The sequence below is a fragment of the Podarcis cretensis genome (genome assembly GCF_951804945.1).
Source record: "Podarcis cretensis genome assembly, chromosome: 3".
NCBI classification, from domain to species: Eukaryota; Metazoa; Chordata; class Lepidosauria; order Squamata; family Lacertidae; genus Podarcis; species Podarcis cretensis.
In genome coordinates, this window is record NC_137172.1 from 102,112,085 (window position 1) to 102,133,034 (window position 20,950).

The 20,950-nt window shown below is 42.6% G+C and overlaps 1 protein-coding gene across 4 annotated transcripts in view; it reads right to left on the bottom strand.

Annotated features, from left to right (window-relative positions):
- Window positions 1–20,950, bottom strand: part of CSMD1 (CUB and Sushi multiple domains 1) — a 991,444-nt gene that overhangs the window by 26,499 nt on the left and 943,995 nt on the right. For all 4 annotated transcript variants that reach the window (XM_079969603.1, XM_079969602.1, XM_079969604.1 and 1 more), the window contains 10 exons: window positions 19,958–20,146; window positions 19,092–19,265; window positions 17,214–17,396; window positions 12,642–12,818; window positions 11,294–11,473; window positions 10,920–11,093; window positions 9,013–9,186; window positions 4,922–4,995; window positions 3,429–3,540; window positions 1,356–1,535 (listed from right to left, as the gene is read on the bottom strand). In XM_079969603.1, the coding sequence (XP_079825729.1) occupies window positions 1,356–1,535; window positions 3,429–3,540; window positions 4,922–4,995; window positions 9,013–9,186; window positions 10,920–11,093; window positions 11,294–11,473; window positions 12,642–12,818; window positions 17,214–17,396; window positions 19,092–19,265; window positions 19,958–20,146 (1,617 nt within the window). The remainder of the gene's footprint in view (window positions 1–1,355; window positions 1,536–3,428; window positions 3,541–4,921; window positions 4,996–9,012; window positions 9,187–10,919; window positions 11,094–11,293; window positions 11,474–12,641; window positions 12,819–17,213; window positions 17,397–19,091; window positions 19,266–19,957; window positions 20,147–20,950) is intronic.

The following is a 20,950-nucleotide window of genomic DNA, read 5'->3' on the forward strand; positions in this document are numbered from 1 at the left end:
ACCCACATCATAATGATTGGAAGGAGAAAACACGTAGATACATATTGCACAAAACAACAAATATTTTCCGTTAGAAACTTGGAACAAATCCCTGCCCAAGCTCAAGCAAGATTCTTGTCTGCTGCAGGCAGACTCCTTTCAAGTAAAGGTATGGCAAATCTGTATCTTGGGTTGCATTTCCACTTGTACAGTTGTAAAGCCCCCTTCAATTTTTCTAATAGTGCTTTTAACTGAAAAGTTCTATACACAATGAAGTCAATGAAGATTGGTTTGTTTGGGAGCTTCAGTGAGCAATGCCCCATGGACTAGGTCAGGGACAAAACAATTCTCTGGAGACTTAAAAAACCCCAGCCTTTAGGGATCTGAGATTAATGTCCAAGAGTGACAAAAAGAAGAGAAGTTGGTTGAAGTTGAGAAGTGGCTACTGGATATCACCAAGGTGCCTCTATGTGTTTTGTGCCTGTAGCACAGGACTGCTGCTCCAGTGGCGAGCCTGCAACTCCTCCAAGGAACTCTTAGGTTCAGAGCAGTTCAGGGCATATGACTGGCGCATTGGAAGCCATGAGGCTAGTTAAAGCAGGGACACACAGTGTATCTATTTTTGTGTATGAAAGACACCTGGAAATTGTCTCCATCTTAGCATCGTGATTACAAGAACATACAATTTCAGCATGGTCAGCTACTGCAGATGTTCTGCTAAAGTAACATAAGGAGATACTGCAGCTCATGCAGGGGAAGAAGTAAATCTGCATTGCCAGTACTATGAGCTTTACAAGCTGTGTCTTCCATGGGTGCATTCCTGGAGACACTGCAGGTAAGGGTTCCAGGGTTGGCAAAGCCCTGAGGTGAGGTGAGACTCCCAAATTTGGGCAGAGGGTCAGTGGAGGGGACTGGCAATGTGAGCTGCTGGGCTGCTCCTGGTTTGCTGGCCACTGGTCCATCTGTTCCTATCCCCCCCCCAAGAGAAGGGAATAAGGTCCCCAGCTAAGTGCATATACAGTCACAGGCTTTAAGCAGCCCCATCAGCCTGATAGGCTCTCAACAACTCTTGTAACTGCTTGCCAGAGTTTCCCGAAAGGTAGCCCAGCCCATTCAAGAAGCTGAACACCTACACACATGACTTGTGGGGCAAAGAAGAAACATGTACACTCTTCAGTCTTGAAAATGGCACATCACTCTCACAGGTTCATTGCTACTTTTATCGTTTTATACATAGGAAAGGGATACTAATGCAGTATTTTGAAACATAGCAGGCCTGATTCACACTACAGCGCATGTTTTTTATTATTATGCGTGAGCTTGGACTTGTTAGAAAGTAGAAAATAATTGAACCATTATTTTCATCAGTAACTTACTTTTACAAACTGGTGACTTTCCTGTCCATTTCATATCTGGCTTACATGTTCGGTGTTCTGATCCACCGGCAAGGAAAAATCCTGGCTGACATGTATACACCAAAGTGTAGCCTAAGGTAGGCAGATCAATTGCTTTCACATCCACATTTGCGGGTGTCTCTGGCTGCCTGCAAGCATGAGCTGAAAGTTTGAAAAATATATATATATCAGCAAAGTATATATCTAAATCCAGAAAAATGCAATGAACGTGTTGTTACTGTAAGGAAAAATGTAGTCAACTTCCATGTTATGAATAGCTTGGCATGCTGTTTCTGTGTTGCAGCTGAACATGTTTTTGACAAAGAAGTAATGTGAGTGAGAAATGTAAAATAAGTTGGGCTCGAAGGTATTCAGAACACCTTCTTTCCCCACACATGGAAGATTATTAGGAAGGTAACAGAGAAAAAGAAAAGGAAAGCTAAACCACACGTCATTGCAAATTAGGCTGTGATCAGTACTATGAATTACTGAGCTGTCTGCTTCACTTCCATTTCAGTGACTCAAAGAACCTTGAAAATTACACAGTGATTTCTGTGCTAAATAAATTCATTATAAACCTCTGCAAAATAAAGGTTCCACAGAAAGATTTTTACTATGCTACACTGGTTGTACAAGCCACTGTAAGTATACTTCTCTTCTTCTTTGTGCTCTGCTCATTCACAGCATCTCAAAGTTAATTTGAAATAAGATAAGAACCTAAGGTCAGTCTTGCTTCACATCAATGTACTTTACTGAATATGCTCTCTGATGTCTTCTTTTTTGTCTTCTAGCTGTCATAAAAAAATCTAAATATATTAATCTTCAAGCATTTCATGCAGAGCCTGGGACATCTGCCTGACACTTAATCACACTTTGACTATAGGGCTAGGAATGGAGGATGCCCCTTTCTGAGGCCAAGAGCCACAGTCACATCAGCACTGAATTTCTTGGAATGGAACAGAATGACAGGGGGGAAGCAATACTGGAAGAAAAAGCCAGATTGCAATTGTACATGCAATCACATTACTGCATTTTTGCAATGCTTTTTCCATGTGCAGCTATGTTTTGTTAATGGGGGACAGGAAATCATGAGAAAACTAAACTAAGGAAAGAAATGCATGCACCTGTCTTATTAAAATTGTTTCTCTGTGGTGTGTTTACACACACACAGAGAGAGAGAGAGAGAAAGAAAGAGAGAAATTAAGAATTCCTAATGTATTGGTTGCACTTCAGAAACAAGTGTGGGTAATTCAGAACTCCAAAATCCAGGAAGAAAAGCAACTGAGTGTAATTTTTGAAGAACCCAGTCCTTATCTAAAACAAGACTTCCTTCCCACTTCCACACATCTAAGGGTATATGATAATTATGGCATAGTTGTTGTTGTTTAGTTGTTTAGTCATGTCCGACTCTTCGTGACCCCATGGACCAGAGCACGCCAGGCACTCCTGTCTTCCACTGCCTCCCGCAGCTTGATCAAACATGTTCATAGCTTCAAGAACACTGTCCAACCATCTCGTCCTCTGTCATCCCCTTCTCCTTGTGCCCTCCATCTTTCCCAGCATCAGGGTCTTTTCCAGGGAGTCTTCTCTTCTCATGAGGTGGCCAAAGTATTGGAGCCTCAGCTTCATGATCTGTCCTTCCAGTGAGCACTCAGGGCTGATTTCCTTAAGAATGGATAGGTTTGATCTTCTTGCAGTCCATGGGACTTTCAAGAGTCTCCTCCAGCACCATAACTCAAAAGCATCGATTCTGCAGCAATCAGCCTTCTTTATGGTCCAGCTCTCACTGGTCCAGAAATCTCCCGTCACATAAGAGGACATGTACATGTTAGCAAATGCAACATGTACACAAGCCCTGAGCTAGAATGCTCCACAGTTGCCTGGATCACCAAGCAAATATTGCTTCTGGGTAGTAACCTTGTGTCAGGTATTGAAAGTGAAGTTTTTATTTTACCATCCTGTTTCTTCTTCTTCTTCATCATCATCATCATCATCATCATCAACATTTTCTTTAAAAAAGATACATAACTGAAGTAGTTAACATTTGTTACTTACAAATGCATTCGGGCTGTATGCCACTCCAAGTCAGATTTGCAAGACAAGTGCGTGTAGTTGACCCCTGCACGTGATAACCCTTCCTACATCTGAAAAAGACTCTGCTCCCAACCTAAAGAATTAAAAAGAAAATTTAAAAGGAGAAATAACAATAGAACACATAATATTCATCTCTTTGCCACAACACGAAATAACATTTTGGACATTTCCCTTCTTTTCCTTTTCCAATCAAGTCAATGAATACAGTGAGTTTCCATGGAGAAGAACACCAAATGCTTGGCACACATTACCTCTCTCCCCATTTTGTCTGTGTTTCGTGAAAACAGCTCGGTCCTCCGTGAACTGACATGTGTGACAAACACGATGACTATATTCCTCAATGTGAATATTCTTTTTGTTTTGTTTTAAAAGATAAATTCTACTTTTTTGCTTTAAGGGCTGCTAAGTATGTCAGCTTATCCTACTCTCCAACTATAGCTTTAACTAATTTATGTGAAAGAGTTAGAAAGCTTTCCTTCAAGACTGATTGACTCAGGAGAAGAAACCCTGGCAGAGAAAGTTGTCCTTTCCCCATATAGATAGAGCCCATGGTAAATCACCCAACAGTCAAAGTTGCAAACATGTCGTTTTCAATTGACCAGTAACTGTATATGTGAGTTTGTGCATTCAATATTCAGTTTTGCACTAGTAAGAAAATAATACAGCAAACCATTTCACTCAGCAGAAAAATGGGGTAAGAGGAGAAGATAGATAATTGCCCAATCTTTATCATTTAAGGACTGGTTATGGTTTTGCAAAGGATGAGGAAATTGGAGTCAAACCTCTACAACAGACACGTTGACTTACTGACTTCTTACTGACCTTTACGGTTCACACTGTGGTAGAATTTCACTTGAAACAGTCATAAATATGCAAAATGTTAAGTCAGCTGTGGTGTTTATGTACTTTTGAAACTATTTGTCAGTTGCTCTCAAGACAGACCCTCAGGTTACTGCCTTGTGCCTAATTGAGAGATTATATGGAGAGCACACAATCAAGCAGTACATTGACCAATATGCATGATAATTTCCGTTTCAGTATTTGTGCTGGAGATTCATCACAATTCACCAATTAAATGAAATCACTTGACAAACTATCTGTTGCCCCCCCCCCCAAAAAAAAGATCAAAAATGTTAATTGAGCACCAGCCATTCTGACCATGCTCATATTATTCTTATTGCTTAAATAAACACTGGGTATCTTCCCCCCCTTTTACTTAAAAATGCTTATGTTATAATCATTGTGAGAAGGTTTCAATGTTTAAAGCTGTTCAGTGAAATCAACAGGAAGGTTCTCTTGAAAATGCTGGAAGAAGACATTTTAAAATGCATGGGCTTTTAAAAGCTGGAAAAAACTCGGCACAAAACCCTAGGTTTCTAGCAGACCAAGATCGATGCTCCTAAAGCACCATGTGCAAACAGGTACTCTAAATGTAACAGCACCAAAAAAATTACCTCATAGCCTCTAGAACTATTCTGTATTCCATAATGGGGTGTACCAGGATCCGGGCAACTGTTGTGAGCAGGATCTGCAATTGAAAACAGAAGTGAGTAGGGAATTCATAAGGAGACTGTTATGCAGGAATACGTTATTTAAGTCTCCCAGAGCACCTAACATACGATCAGTAAAAAGAAAACGTACATTCTACAATATACAACACAAAAGGGAACAAAGTTTTTGGCCCCATTGAAATGTAGTTCTGGAGGTATCACTTGATTTTCTGTAAAGGGTTACCTTTTCTCTTTAGGAGTGAATGGCAAAGTGCTAAACTTAGGACAGTGGGAGTCCACTCCTTGCATAGTGTTTTTGTGTGTAAGGGAACGCAAGTCTCCTTGCCGTACTCAAGCCTGTCATGCACAATGTCCACCATAATGATAGGCATTTTGCTAAGTTGTAGTAATTTCCAATGCACAGTATTTGTAACCTTATAATCCAGAAAAAAAATAGGATCTGCTACTTCCTATTTCTAGCCGGATTTTAAATTTCAATCCTAGGCAGCCACTTTAATCATGTTGTCAGTGGAATATATAATAGACTTATTTACAAAGCAAATCTTACAGGCTTCAGAACTCAGACAGATTAGAGCGTAACACATGACTTATATATAAAAAAGTGTACTTGAGCAATCAAGGGACTTTTAACCTCATCAGCAGTTTGACTGTGCATCTGCTAATGGGAAAATGAAACAATATTCCACCAAAGGGAAAAAAAAAATCTAGTGTGTGTGTAGGAACTGACTTACAGCTGCAGTGGCTGAATAAAAGTAGCAAGGAAAAATTAGACAGTGTCACCTTTGGGGAAGTGTTGTTTACAAAGGATCATTGTTACTCTAAAAACATCTCGGCTCAGATTATGAAATTCAAAATTGGATTTACTACCTCAGCATCCCATGTCCCTGGGATGATAAATGTTCAAACATGGTTTTGTGGTACGGTGCTGCCTACTAAAAGCAAATTACACACACATACAGAAATACGATGCGGTGTAAAAAATAATAATCCTGAACTGTACCATCTTGTGGGCTCCTCCAGAATGGTGTCCCCAGCAAAGCTCTACAGGCAATAATTCCACCTATTGAAAAGTTGCTTTCTTTTTTAACTACTAGTAACTGGCTGGTGTGCTTCCAGCAGCCACTGAAGGCAAGCTTTAGCAAATTGCCAGTGGCCTCAGCAGGCAACTGTAGTGGAAAGGTTTCAAGCACCAGGAAGTGACGTTGAAGGCTGAGGTAGGGAAAACCTGTGTCGGCTCCATGCGAGCATCAAATGTCCACACTAGGGCCAATCCTTCTGCCCACCCTTGCGTCCTGGTGCTTAAACGAAAAGAAGGGAACTCTGCCTCTTCTTTCAGTTGCCACAGAGTGACTTGCAAGCTGGTTCCCTTGGTGGACTCCCTCACTGGCTTTGGCTGTGCTACTTTAATACAAGATACTCATTAACTCTCTAAACATCAAATGAAACCATGAAGTGTTAATACTGTTTCCCTTTCTTTTTAAAAACCTTTATGGTCTCAGTGATGTGCTAGTGAAGTTAAGAGCTCTACAGGAGATTAACAGGGCTGCTAAAGCAGCCTTAAGGGTTGCAGCTGCTCAGGTGGAGAGGAAGAAAAATAAGATTCTTTTAACCGCACAAAACTATTTCAAAAGGGGAAAAGATCAGTTGCAGAGTGGAATTATTACTTTAAATGGATGGTGCTCCATCCCCAGGATTTCCTTTAACCCGAGAGCACTGGATCAGTTTAGCACCACCAACATAAAAATCAAACTCTACCCGTAGGGACAAGGTCACCTAACTGTACAGGACTGAGTTACTTGTCATTAATGCGGCATTATTTGTGAGATGGAGAAGGCAGTGGAATTGCTCTGTCTTATTGTGAAAGCTGACTGACTTTTACCCTTGCCAGGTGGGCAGACAAGAGAAGATGCGGGAGGCTGAGAAATTCCCAGCCTGGGAAATTACAGAGATGAAGAAAAACGATGGATGAAAAATGCCTGAAAGCAAAATTCTATGCTCTCGGATACAAGGGGCTGTTTGGGAGGGGAGGGGAAAAAGGAGTAAGCAATGTGAGAACTGAGCACAGTCCCCAAAAGAGAATATATTGTCCCAGAAAGGAAATTATAAAAGTTATCCTAGCATAAATGCTGAATGAATCAAGGAATCTGGAGTAAGGAAAAAGTAAATGGAAAATAAAACAGGGGGCTAGATTCAACTAAATAATTGCACAATGAGTCCCATTCTGTGGTTTTGTGTCAGGCAGCTTATTGGACAATGCATTAGAACAATTCCTTAAGCTGATCTTAATTAGAATTATTCCTTCTGTCTGCCTAGGAAGCACTTGATTTTTAAATATGAAGGCAATTGATATGGCTGCAGCAAAGCAAAAACCTCCCACAAAAATCCCATGCATCCCCACTGGGGTGAATCCTGACATCAATAAGGTATACAGTGGATGCTTGGGCTGCGAACGTGATCCGTGCGGGAGGCATGTTCGCAACACACAGCGCTGAGTCTGCGCACACACAGGTTGCGATTCGGCGCTTCTGCACATGCGCAAAGTGCGATTTAGTGCTTCTGAACATGTGCCGAAACCTGGAAGTAACCTGTTCCGGTACTTCCAGGTTTGGCGCGGGGCACAACCCAAAAATGCGCCACCTGAAGCATCTGTTACCTGAGGTATGACTGTACAGGTAATTTGCATTTGAATCATGTTGCCCTGATTCTTCAAAATGTGGAAAGTCTGCACTAAGAATCTCAACGGATCGGATGCATTTGATCTTATAAACTGCAGATTTATATGCCATTTTCTAAGCTTCAGCAAATCTTTATGAACACAAAGCTTTTTCCTGATTAAAAAAAATAGGACCTTTGATGCTCAAATGGCATCAAATTCACTTGGGCCTGCTTCGTAACAAAAATTATATGAAAGAACACACACGGTTTGGATCCACAGGTGATGAAAATAAACTTCTGTTCACGACCACCTGCATTCCACTGATTATCTATCATCCCATATCATTCCATCAGTCTTAAATTTTCAAGAGTGGATTGGGGGGTGGTTACAAGCAGGGAAGATGTGAGGAGGAGAGTGGGGAAACTTGGCTGATGACTGGAGGTCTGCTCACACTTCACTGGAATACACACACGCACACAGAGAGATTTTATTTCCAGCAGACTACCGGGGAGGTGAATTTATAAATGCAACATTAAGAACATATGTCTTTTAGAAACTTATGGTGACCTTTTTACACATTCAAACTGCACATGATGTTAAACACATAAGTAGCAATCCCATTGTGTGCAATTTGAAATATTGGGGAAAGTCAGGGTGCAGTTCCCTCAAGATCACAGCATGTAACGGGGCAAGTTTTAAATTTTCCCTCCCCACGAGCAATCTCTATGGCACTTGCCTCCCCGTGCAACAATTAATGTTAGCCAATGGAAGTCCCAACTCCCACACAGTCTACTGCATGAGTGCAGGGTGGGGTTGAGGGCAAATTTCACAGTTGCCTAAGCAATGCCTAACTGCCAAACCTTACAAAGTTGTGATGATTTGCTATGAGGTAGGCAAAAAACCAGGTGGCTAGAGCCAATCCGCCAAGTGGAAAAAATTCCTAGCAGGCCCCTTGGGCAACCAACCGAGGTCCATAGCAAGGTCAAGTGCTGAGGCAAAGCCTAAAAGGGCGGGCCAAACCACGCCCACCAGCCCGGCTGGCTGGAGTGTGTGACACGGGCCCAGGACTCCAATGACGCAGGGGCCCTGGCCACACCCCTCCTGCGGAAGCGGGAAGCGATTCCTGCTCACAACACCTCCCCCTCTGGGAAGAGGATAGGCTTTCCCATCATCCCTGACCACTGGTCCTGCTAACTAGGGATCATGGGAGTTGTAGGCCAAAAACATCTGGAGGGCCAAGTTTGCCTATGCCGGGATTAAGCCTTAAATTTATCCCATGCACAGCAGCTTCTCTCATTTTAGTTTATCTTCAACAGAGTAGGAAACATGTGTGAAGCGGCGCTTAGGCACAGCACAAATAAATAATTGTAGCAATTACCAATGCATGTTGGCTGAATTCCACTCCAACTGCCATCTGCTTGGCATATTCTCCTTGAAGATCCTATTAGTATCAAAGGTGGTCTGCACTGAAAAGATACTTCAGATCTGTAGGTGAAACTTTTGCCACTGAGTCGCCCTTCGGCTGGTGTACCAGGCTCTCCACAAAAGACAGCTATTATAGAAAAAGGGAACATGTTCAATAAAAGGCTTTAAAACTATGTATAGCATATGCATAGTGAAGTTTTTTTGGGTGGGTGTGTGTGTGTGTGTGTGTGTGTGTGTACAAGTTAGCAGGCACCACACTGCTTATCCAATTTACATCGATTTTTGAATGCTAATTTATTGCTATCATCATTTGTTTGCAAGTATTGAATGCCCTGATGTGCCATTAAACACCCCACAAAAGTAACATTAACTGAGATGCCTAATTTACAGATGAGGTACCTAGTGTTGAGAGGACAGTATTGAGAAAGGGCTCCAGCTCCCTTGGCCTGAAAGCAAGATGAGCGCCGCAACCCCATAGTCACATTTGACTGGACTTAACTGTCTAGGGGTCCTTTACCTTTACCTAGTAAGGAGCACACAGAGCCTAAGAAGGGGCAGATTTGGTGGGGAACAGGAACAATGAGAAGGGTGCCAGTTGCATATAATGCGTGCATATGGAATACAGGAAGCCATTCTTGTGGGAGGACATTTCATGGGGCATATTATGAAATATGAAACTACAAGTGAGCTGGTACTTTTTTCCCTTCTAATTTTGTAGCTGAATTATACTCAAACTACCCTTCTTCTTCATCTAAGTATCCTTCGGCAATAAGCGTTTTCCTCATAAGAATTCGAAACAGAATAAGGAAAAGTCAAGACGAGTTGGCCAAGTCAGGAGTATCAAATTATCCCAGATCAATGACAAGGCCTTTCCTTGGCTACTTGTTCTCCTTCTCTAAATTATCAATTTTTTTGCCACTGAGTAGTTTCATGCAATTTTTTTTTTTAAAATCATTTTCAAATGTTTAGTTTTTCAGTCTTTGCAGGCTTGATATTGTCTGAAGGTGCATGAGGTCACCACCTAGTTGGAAGCTATGCAGGTCTGGGTCCAATCAGTGCTTCGATGAATGACCATATGTATACCAGGAATATGCCACCTTGGTTCCATGACAGAAGAAAAGTGGAATATAAATGGATGGAAGAAAGAAAGAAAGAAAGTCTTCTTGGTTCCGTGTTTCCAAGAGTATCTTTTCAGAACATGGACCAATATGTGTTCAGAAGTTCTTGTTTTTTGAAGGCACCATACCTGTGTTACTTGCTCATGCTCTATGCACTTTAAGAATGTGCTAAAAATTCATTGCTCAAGGACTACCTCCAAGCCTAGTCACATTTAAAGCAATGGTCAAGGGTTATACGTCTGTAAACACAATTACAAACTAGCTATTAAGTCATAAACAATGAAACAACAATAAGACAGCAAATGGATGCTCTATCAAGAAATGTTTTAATTTTCCATAGGAGTAAGCACTTGGGAGATTCAGAATTTAAAAGAAAGGAAAAGCTATGAGCAATGCTGTCACAGGCAAAAAAATGCATGTCACTATTTTCAATATTACATTACTTATTGTGGCATTTCAGAAGCACAAGTACTGCTTGTATTTCCAGTGCCTGGTTGTTGTGCAAAGCAGCATGGGTGCTGCCACCCTACAGCTAATCTTGATCCCCCATACAACATATGATGATGATGATGACGACGACATCATCATCATTTTAATTATACTCTGTCTATCTGGCTGTGTTTTCCCCCAGCCCAGAACATTCAGTTTCTGGTCCTACATGACAGCATCTCATAGTTCTCCCAAACATGACTATTGCACCATGATTTTTATTTTGTCAACAATTTAATCTTAGTAAACTTACGCAGGCACTGTGGGATCTCTCCCCTCCACTCTCCTCGACCTTCACATGACAGGATAGCAGAATTGGAAAGGTGATACCCATCAGCACAACTGTAACTTAGACTTGATCCCCAGTGGAAATCGGAGCCTTCTACTTTTCCATACACCACTTGGGGTGGTGGTCCACATGTGATAGCTAATGAAAACAAAAAAGAAAAGATTTTTATCGGGGGTGGAATGTAAAAACTCAACAAGATGTCTTTATAAGCCTTTGTCAATATGGTGCCACCCAGATGTTTTGGACTACAACTCTTGTTTTATTCTACTTTTTTTTCTGAGAACGGTTAAGCTGAGAAACTGTAACTTGAATTTTTGTCAGCTAATTAAAGCCCAAACCTTTGCAGATGGGTTTAGTCTGGTTCCAGGTGCCATCTTTCGTACAGCGTATGATGGATGCACCAACAGGTTCCATTAGGTACCCTGGGTTGCACTGATAGGTGACCGTCTTATTAAAGGTGAAATCCCTTCCAAAATGGATGCCATTTGATAATTCACCTGGATCTCCACAACTGATCACTAGGGTTAGAACACAAAGAGGAAACATAGTTTTATTTTAAAATATAAAAATAATAAAACTATATCTTGCATAAGCGCACATGCAGAAACAGATATAACAACAGACATCACCTAGGGATCTGTATGCAAGTTTACATTTATATTCAGGAAGCCCTTGGCGAACCTCAATGTGACTCCTAAACCAATGAAGTTTTAAAAATGCATTTTTCTGTGTATGTCTACGGCAAAGTGGAGGCATGTGCTCCTGAAGTGCAAATATAATCAGGGGCTTCTAACAGTGCATCTATAGCTTCTACCATGCGTAGAAGAAATGTTACTGGATTAGGAGATGTTCTGATCCTCAAAAACAAGTTGTGCTCACAAACTGAAGAAGCCCCCTGTTGCCCAAATCTATGTAAATGTTGCACAAACACACCTGTACAAACTCTAAGTCACATTTCCTGCATTATTATACTTTTTGGGAGTTCTACTGCATGTATTTTTCTGATTTACTCTGTAGGTAACACGTCCCCCATTACACAGGCATACACTGTAAATCCCAAATCTGGATTGTTTCCAGTAAAGACTGAAATAACGGAAAGGATAATTTTATAAAACTGCTGTTCCTCAGATTATAAAACTGCTGTTCCTCAGAAGCCATGTTGCTTAATGATAAAAGACGAAACAGTGCCAACAAAGAAGATTTTTGATTGGTATGTGATTTAAGCATTCATAGATGTATACTGTATTGAGTCAAAAAGGTAATTCACTCAATTTACTTTCATGTGTGTTGTTGCAAAAACGTTACAGGTAGGACCAAGAAATTTCTCTGCAGGACAGCCATATAGGCGTGCTTGCAGAAAAATAAGCCTTACAGCACAATCATATTACGCATGTTTACTTGGGAGTATGTCCCAGAATGTCAGCGTATTTTACTGACTGCAAATATAAGGGTGAGGTAACCTATGGTTGCGAAGTTAAACAAACTTGCTTGGAAGTAAGATTCATTCTCAATGGAATTTTCTTTCAAACAAACATACTTAGGACCAGGCTCCATATGTGGAGATGAATAAGAGTATAATCTACTGTGCCCTCCTTTTTTGAAGAAAACAATTTTCTTCCTTCTACAAGGATAGCACATCTATTTTCAGTCTTTAAGCATATTGTTAACAGGGCGTCAGTTCCCAACCTGTGCAGTCTGGGGCAGAGCCAGTCCACGTTCCGTTGGCTGTACAGTGTCGCGTAGTTAGTCCTGAAGTCTTGTAACCTTCCCAACAGGCATAAATGACTGAGCTAGAAAATGAAATTCCGTCATTGAAGACTATCTTGCCATTGGCTGGTGTCCCAGGATTGCCACAAGATACAGCTGTCAAAAGTGGGGAAGACAGGGAAAACAAAATAAAATAAATTTGATTTCTCCTTTAAACTGAAGCAGGACAAACCCTGGGAAACCAAAGCTTTTCAGTTGTTTAGTTTGTGGTGAAGTTGTGGTGCTGTGGGTTAAAGCCTCAGCGCCTAGGGCTTGCCGATTGAAAGGTCGGCGGTTCGAATCCCTGCGGCGGGGTGCAATTCCGCTGCTCGGTCCCAGCGCCTGCCAACCTAGCAGTTCGAAAGCACCTCCAGGTGCAAGTAGATAAATAGGGACCGCTTACCAGCGGGAAGGTAAACGGCGTTTCCGTGTGCGGCTCTGGCTCTGGCTCTGGCTCTGGCCAGAGCAGCGATGTCACGCTGGCCACGTGACCCGGAAGTGTCTCCGGACAGCGCTGGCCCCTGGCCTCTTAAGTGAGATGGGCGCACAACCCCAGAGTCTGTCAAGACTGGCCCGTACGGGCAGGGGTACCTTTACCTTTACCTTTTTATCAAAATAGGCATGCCCTATATTGGGCTTATCTTACCGTTATACTTCATTATTGGCACAAGGTAACAAGATATCCCCTTGGCATGCGTTAGTAAAAATGGGGCACAAAAAGAGAGGGGGAGAAATAATTGAAGGTGGGAGGTAGTCAAAGCACTAGGATGTTTGTTCATAAACATCTACTCTTTTTAAAGATGCATTGAGAGAACTTGCACCAATTTGCCCCCAGAAATAGCTGGGGTGATTTTACAAGGTGAAACCAGTGGTTAGTGTTCAAATGCTAGGTTTTTGCAAAACTGAATTCTCCATTAAAGGGGGAATTCACTTTCCTTGCAGTATTCCTTGAGATTATCTGTTTCAGTTAGACAGCAGCTTGCCTTTCACAGTCTCACTCCTAATATAATTTGCTCATAAAGGTTACAGCTTCAGCCTATTGTATTGAAAACAGGCTCGAGTATGGTTCCCTGCAAATGGTTTTGCTGTGAAGGGAGAAAAGTGAAGATTCATTCTGTTTCTTGCGATTACAGTTGCCTAAACCTGAGTCATGTCAGGTAAGACTGAGCCAAAAGGTCCTTGAGTGGGATTTTTGATAAAGCCATTTCCGAGCTTGGGAGGAGAGGGGGTTGCGGGCTACCCCCTCCCACACACGCGGGGGCTGGCCTTTTGCCCCCGCGAGAACCAGGGAATCCCCGGGCATGCCTTCGACCCTGCCCACCAATCGGCGGACTGGGGAGGCGTGGCCTAGCCTATTTAAGACCAGGCACGCCCGGGGACCGCCCTCTTTCCCCTTTCCAGCTGAGCGGTTTTTCCCATCCCACCCACCCTTTAGGCTTAGCTAGCTATGACCTTGCTATGGACTCCGGTTGGTTGCCGCAAGGGGCCTGGTAGGAATTTTTCCAATTTGGCGCACTTCCAGCCTTTTGGTTTTTTCGCCTACCTCATAGCAAACGTCACAACTTCCACGGTATTGGCGGTTAGGCATTGGCAGGGGTTAATTATTATGCAAATGAATGGGGGGGAAGGAAGCGCCATCACCTTCCCCCAATGAAAAGGGTAGTCCGGTAGAGGACTCCGGGGGGCGTTGCCTTGTCCAAAACCTAGGGAGGTAAGGGCCCCCGGCACGCCCCCGAGCGGTGACACCCGTGGGATCCTAGTTGGCATACTTCAACAGGACTCCCACGGCTTGTGGATAACCCTTCCCGGTCTCCATGCCGGGTAGTCGATAGGAGCCAATGCCTAAGGCCAATACCTTTCAATTCTGTAATCAATAAAGTTGTGGCCTTTTCATACCCATTAACCTTAAATAATGTGTCCAGTGTCTTCATTTCACATGGGGGAGGGGACTTGCCACGCAAATCAGCTTTTCTGTTAAGAGCTTGAAGGTTCAGAAGATTAAATTAACTCAGTCTCCAGGTGGATATTAGACTGGATGAACCACATTGGTAGCAACAGCAATAAAGATATCTGTGTATGGGAAGAAACCCCTCTTTTGGTGCAAATTGCACATGTATGTGCATGCAGTCACAAATACAATTTGAGCCAATAGGTCACTATCAGTTTAGTCCCAGTTCAGGCATTTACTGTAACTGAACTGGTATTTTTCACAAAAATTACTTCCTAATATGAATGTAAAACAAAAGAGGGAAAAACCCAACCCATATTAGCTACAGTGTACAACCAGAGACTTTTCTATGTTCTCTGACAAACTGGAACGTGTCCAGAGGAGGGCAAGCAAAATGGTCAAAGGCCTGGAAACGATGCCTTATGAGGAACGGCTAAGGGAGCTGGGCATGTTTAGCCTGGAGAAGAGGAGTTTAAGGGGTGATATGATAGCCATGTTCAAATATATAAAAGGATGTCACATAGAGGAGGGAGAAAGGTTGTTTTCTGCTGCTCCAGAGAAGCGGACACGGAGCAATGGTTCCAAACTACAAGAAAGAAGATTCCACCTAAACATTAGGAAGAACTTCCTGACAGTAAGAGCTGTTCGACAGTGGAATTTGCTGCCAAGGAGTGTGGTGGAGTCTCCTTCTTTGGAGGTCTTTAAGCAGAGGCTTGACAACCATATGTCAGGAGTGCTCTGATGGTGTTTCCTGCTTGGCAGGGGGTTGGACTCGATGGCCCTTGTGGTCTCTTCCAACTCTATGATTCTATGATTCTATAAGTTCATAGGACGCTCAAATTGCACTTTGTAGTAACTCATACAACAATGCCCACAGAAACACTGGAATTTAAATGCACAACATCAATTCTATATATGAAAGAACGGTGAAATGTTCTGCTGGTAAAAAACAAGCTGTAAGCTGTGGGAAGATGGATTACTGGCTAGAAAGGAGAACAGGTGCTTATAATAAATTAGAATAGGAGAGGTTCATAATCACTTGTGTATGTGACCTGTGTGTGTACTGAGGGGTTTTTTTTTTTTTGGCAGGGAGAAGAAAGGTGAATGAAGGACAAAATGTGAATCCAGATCAAAACTTGCCAGCAGCTCTTATTCTTAACTTATGATACATGCAGGCCTTCTTGGATTCTGTTTCACTTTCCTGAGGCAAATGCCTTCCCCACATTGCCTGTGAGCTTAGGAAAGACAATAAACTTTTCATTAAACCACGGGTGAGTAATTGGCAGCCTGTAGCCACATCCAGCTTGGAACAATGTCTTTTAAGATATTGTGAGACTATTGGTTGTGTTTTCTTTTTCCTAGCCCTAATGGATGGTGCTTAAGAGAATGTGGTAGACTTCTTTCCATCAGAAAGTTTCCATAAGATTCACAATACAGCAAACCTAAGTTCTGCTATAAGTATGATCAACTTAGAGATAAACAGTTTCAAATCCACAACAGTAATGTTGATTTAGCAGACCACCATACTTCCATTATTTTGTTTTACTTACATACTTTTTTAAGACCGTTGCACATTTTGCTACAATATTGTTTATATAAAGGTAAAGGTAAAGGTACCCCTGCCCGTACGGGCCAGTCTTGACAGACTCTGGGGTTGTGCGCCCATCTCACTTAAGAGGCCAGGGGCCAGCGCTGTCCGGAGACACTTCCGGGTCACGTGGCCAGCGTGACATCGCTGCTCTGGCGAGCCAGAGCTGCACACGGAAACGCCGTTTACCTTCCCGCTGGTAAGCGGTCCCTATTTATCTACTTGCACCCGGAGGTGCTTTCGAACTGCTAGGTTGGCAGGCGCTGGGACCGAGCAGCGGGAGCGCACCCCACCGCAGGGATTCGAACCGCCGACCTTTCGATCGGCAAGCCCTAGGCGCTGAGGCTTTAACCCACAGCGCCACCTGTGTCCCTCATTGTTTATATAGTATTGTATTAAAGGTAAAAAAAAAAATGGTAAAACACCCCTGAATGGTTAAGACCAGTCAAAGGTGACTATGGAGTGTGGCACTCATCTCGCTTTCAGGCTGAGGGAGCCAGCGTTTGTCTGCAGACAGCTTTCCGGATCATGTGACCAGCATGACTAAACTGCTTCTGGTGCAATGGGACACCGTGACGAAACCAGAGCGCACGGAAATGCCATTTACCTTCCCGCCACAGCGGTACCTATTTATCGACTTACACTGGTGTTTTCGAACTGCTAGGTTGGCAGGAGCTGGGACAGAGCAATGGGAGCTCATTCCATCATGGGGATTCGAACCGCTGACCTTCTGATTGGCAAGCCCAAGAGGCTCAGTGGTTTAGACCACAGCGCCACCCGCGCATTGTATTAACAGGTGTGAGACTAATAAAGGAGAGTGGTAAACCTGATCATTTCTATTAAGAACCAGTATTGAAATTAAGCAAGTAGTTAAATGTACTTTCAAGCACAAACAATAGCTCCAAGAACACCAGTATCATATTTATGGAAATGCAGTTATACAGTTGCAGTTACATGAGCTGAATATGATACTGACCTTCACATACTGGCTGCAAGCCAGACCAAGATCCATTAAGGAGGCATGTTCTTTCTGGGGAACCTCTCAGCTGATAACCCATTTCACAGGAGAAACGTAGCAGGCTTTTTATCTTGAACTCATCCCCAAGTCTGGACCCATGGGATGGCACTCCAGGATCGTCACAATATCCTGGGTTGTTTCCTGTAAATGCAAAGTATCAGAAGGGTCATTATCAGGAGGCGTCAGCACGGTTTAGTGTCAATCGGCTAACGACCAGCCAGGCATCAGCTCCACTTCAAATGCCGTGTGTCTTTGAGGTGTGCCCCAAAGGCACGTTACAAAACACAAGGCATCAAACACATATTCCTGCCCAAGAGCCACAATAGGCCGAGTCTGCCTACCAAATACGGGTTTGAGCAACAGAGACTTAACTATAATTTAAGTTAGCATAGGTCTATGTCACACTGAATATAATCAGAGAAGAGCTGAAAATTCAATGTCAAAACTCTTTTGGTCAAGATGCAGGGTTAGAAAGAAGGTGTGCCTGCCCAGAACCTTTTTCCTGTGTAGGAAAAGTGCATGTAGAATGTGTTTTTGCTTTTGTTTCAAAGCCAGACTAATTATATGCACAAATAAATTTATTATACATATAATACATGGACGAGAGTCAAGCCCCATCTGGTACTATATTTCTGCAGTATCATTTTATAAATATCTGTATTCAGTTATATGCATTGCTGTGTTGATTATGTTAGGAAACCTGGAGTGTATATAAATATAATAATGCATATAATATATGAGAATCGCTTAAAAAAAAAAACCTAGCAGAGCCAGTAAACATACAATCCACTCATTGCTGAGATCATCTTCTCTCCTCATTCTTATGGCTTCATGAAGACCCCAAATGAACTTAAGAAAAATCATGCCCAACAGCAGCACGAAGGATACAAACATTAGTGATATGTCTATACAGTGGTACTTTGTGTTACGTACTTAATCCGTTCCGGAGGTCTGCTCATAACAGGAAACCGCTCATAACATGAGGCACGGTTTCTCTAACAGCGCCTCCTGTGCTGCCGGACTGCGACTTCCGCTCGCACCCTGGGGCAAAGGTCACAACAAGGGGCAGAGTGCGTAACCCGCAGCATTCGTAAGGGGAGTGGTACGTCACACGAGGTACCACTGTATACAAAAAGTGTACTTCACTTGATCTTCCAAAATCAGGGAATATCCTTAGGATCTAGAGGCACTCCTTGTTATTGACTACTGAGCCATATAAAGGTAAAGGTACCCCTGACCATTAGGTCTAGTTGCGGACGACTCTGTGGTTGTGCGCTCATCTTGCTCTATAGGCCGAGGGAGCTGGCATTTGTCCGCAGACAGCTTCTGGGTCATGTAGCCAGCATGACTAAGCCACTTCTGGCGAACCAGAGCAGCGCATGGAAACACCGTTTACCTTCCCGCTGGAGCAGTACCTATTTATCTACTTGCACTTGACGTGCTTTTGAACTGCTAGGTGGGCAGGAGCTGGGACCGAACAACGGGAGCTCACCCCGTTGCGGAGATTCGAACTGCCGACCTTCTGATCGGCAAGCCTTAGGCATCCCTACTGAGCCATATAACACATTCTAAATGGATGCTGGGTTAAGGAAGAAACTTTGGAGACAACATGTATCCCTACAGACCATAGACGGACTCAGCAATAGATCATCTTTCAGATACAAAAAAGTGTTTAAAAAAATCACTGTTATAATGGGAGTAAACGGCTAACCAAAGAGCAACTGAGAGCATAAAATCTGACTTATTAAACTTCACTTGCATTAAAATCTGCTGCAAGGGAATAGTTTTAATAATTTCAGCTACAAGGTCACATTAAGTCAATGCTTTCAAAGGTACCTGAGCAGTGAGGGAGAGTTCCACTCCAGCGGCTGTTTTCTTGGCATGCTCTAGTAGAGTTTCCTATGAGAGTTCGACTTCCTGTACAAGAGTAGCGAACTATAGATCCATACGTAAATTTGTCCCCTGACAGAATTGCATTGGTTGGGACTCCAGGGTGTCCACAAGAAATTGCTACAGTGCGGAAAAATAGGATTAGCATTTATAGCTATTCATCTTCTGAAAGACAGCAATAGAGCCTTGTAAAGGTTTATAAATATAACATTACAATTCGGCACAATAAACATGCATTTGTATGAATGAATCATTGCTGTTCGTTTCTCTTGGTGCCCTTTTCATTTGTTCTTCACAAACCTCAGAGTGCAGGAAATAAACGAATAGAGAAGCAGATTCAAACTGTGATGAAACAGATCTGCTACAGGTAGGCCCAGGTATGATATAGTTCTACAATTCTTCCTACCTGGGCCAAAATGATGTTCACAAAACCATTTTAGCCAGTTAAAATCTTAACTAAGCAAACTAAATCGAGGCCCATAGAAATCTGGGTCTTTAAAAACAAGTAAACAAAAACACATAGCTTAAATTTGAGCTTGGGTAGGTTTCTCAACCAGAGCTCTGGGTTTGAGAAGGAAAATTGTATGGGAAAAAAACATCAGCTGTGTTGACCTTCTGTTCCTGGTAATGGCTGGTATACTATTGCACACAACAGTAGATACCTTGTTAAGGAAATTCTCCCGAGTGCAGGACAAAATTCAGCATACCGACATTGTTAAATCAATTATTTACATGCACTTCGGTGATAACTGATGCTTCCTGGCCTTCTGGTGAAAAAAATAAAGTAAAAATTCAGTTTGTTGCATACTTACGCAAACATTTGGGCAATGATCTGTCCCAAAAACCATTAGCTTTACAAGTCAGAGCAGATGATCCAAGAAGATAAAATCCTTTCTTGCAGTGGTACACCACAATGATTCCATACTTGAAAGACTCTGGGAAATTCTGCTGCCCATGGCGAACGGCATTTTCCACGAAGCCTGGATCTGAACAGTTCACCACTGAAATACAAGGTTTTTCACTACTGAATAGAAAAATCCAAAGGAAAATATTCATGGCATGCATGCAATGTACAATTCAGTGCTGCTGAAAGCTCAATCCAACAGCCATTAATTAATGCCAAATACATTTGATTCAACATTTTGCTGGTAGATGGGTTTCCATAGCCAATCACTAAAGCTTTACATAATTGAAAATATGCAAAGAAATATACAATTTCTGTTAACTTGATGACTTCGGCGTTTTTATTTGGCACCAAGAGTGTCGTGTGCATTAAAACGGCACAGAAGTGGTATGATCCCTTACACTTTCGCACAGAGAAAGCTGTGGTCGAAGTAAAGGTTTAAGACCCATAAATAGTAGTAGTGGTAAGTGACAGACTTAAAAGAGGAGAAAGGCTAAAACATTGATGGTATTTGTTTAGATCAGGCATCCCCAACCTTCGGCCCTCCAGATGATTTGGACTACAATTCCCATCATCCCTGACCACTAGTCCTGTTTGCTAGGGATCATGGGAGTTGTAGGCCAAAACATCTGGAAGGCCGCAGGTTGGGGCTGCCTGGTTTAGATAAACAATGGTGAGGTTGGATGACATTGCAAATGATGTGGAGGGAGAAATGAGGGAAGCAGTAAGAAGCAGAGATAGGATAGTTCGGAGCACATGAACACACTCACAGCACACAGGGCAGGAAGAGGAAATAAAGCCACACACTGAGAATCAGGAAGGTATTGACGTATCAGCGAAACAAGAATTAGGCACACTCAAGCCCCACTGATTTCAGTGAAATGCAAGTGTACACAGCAGT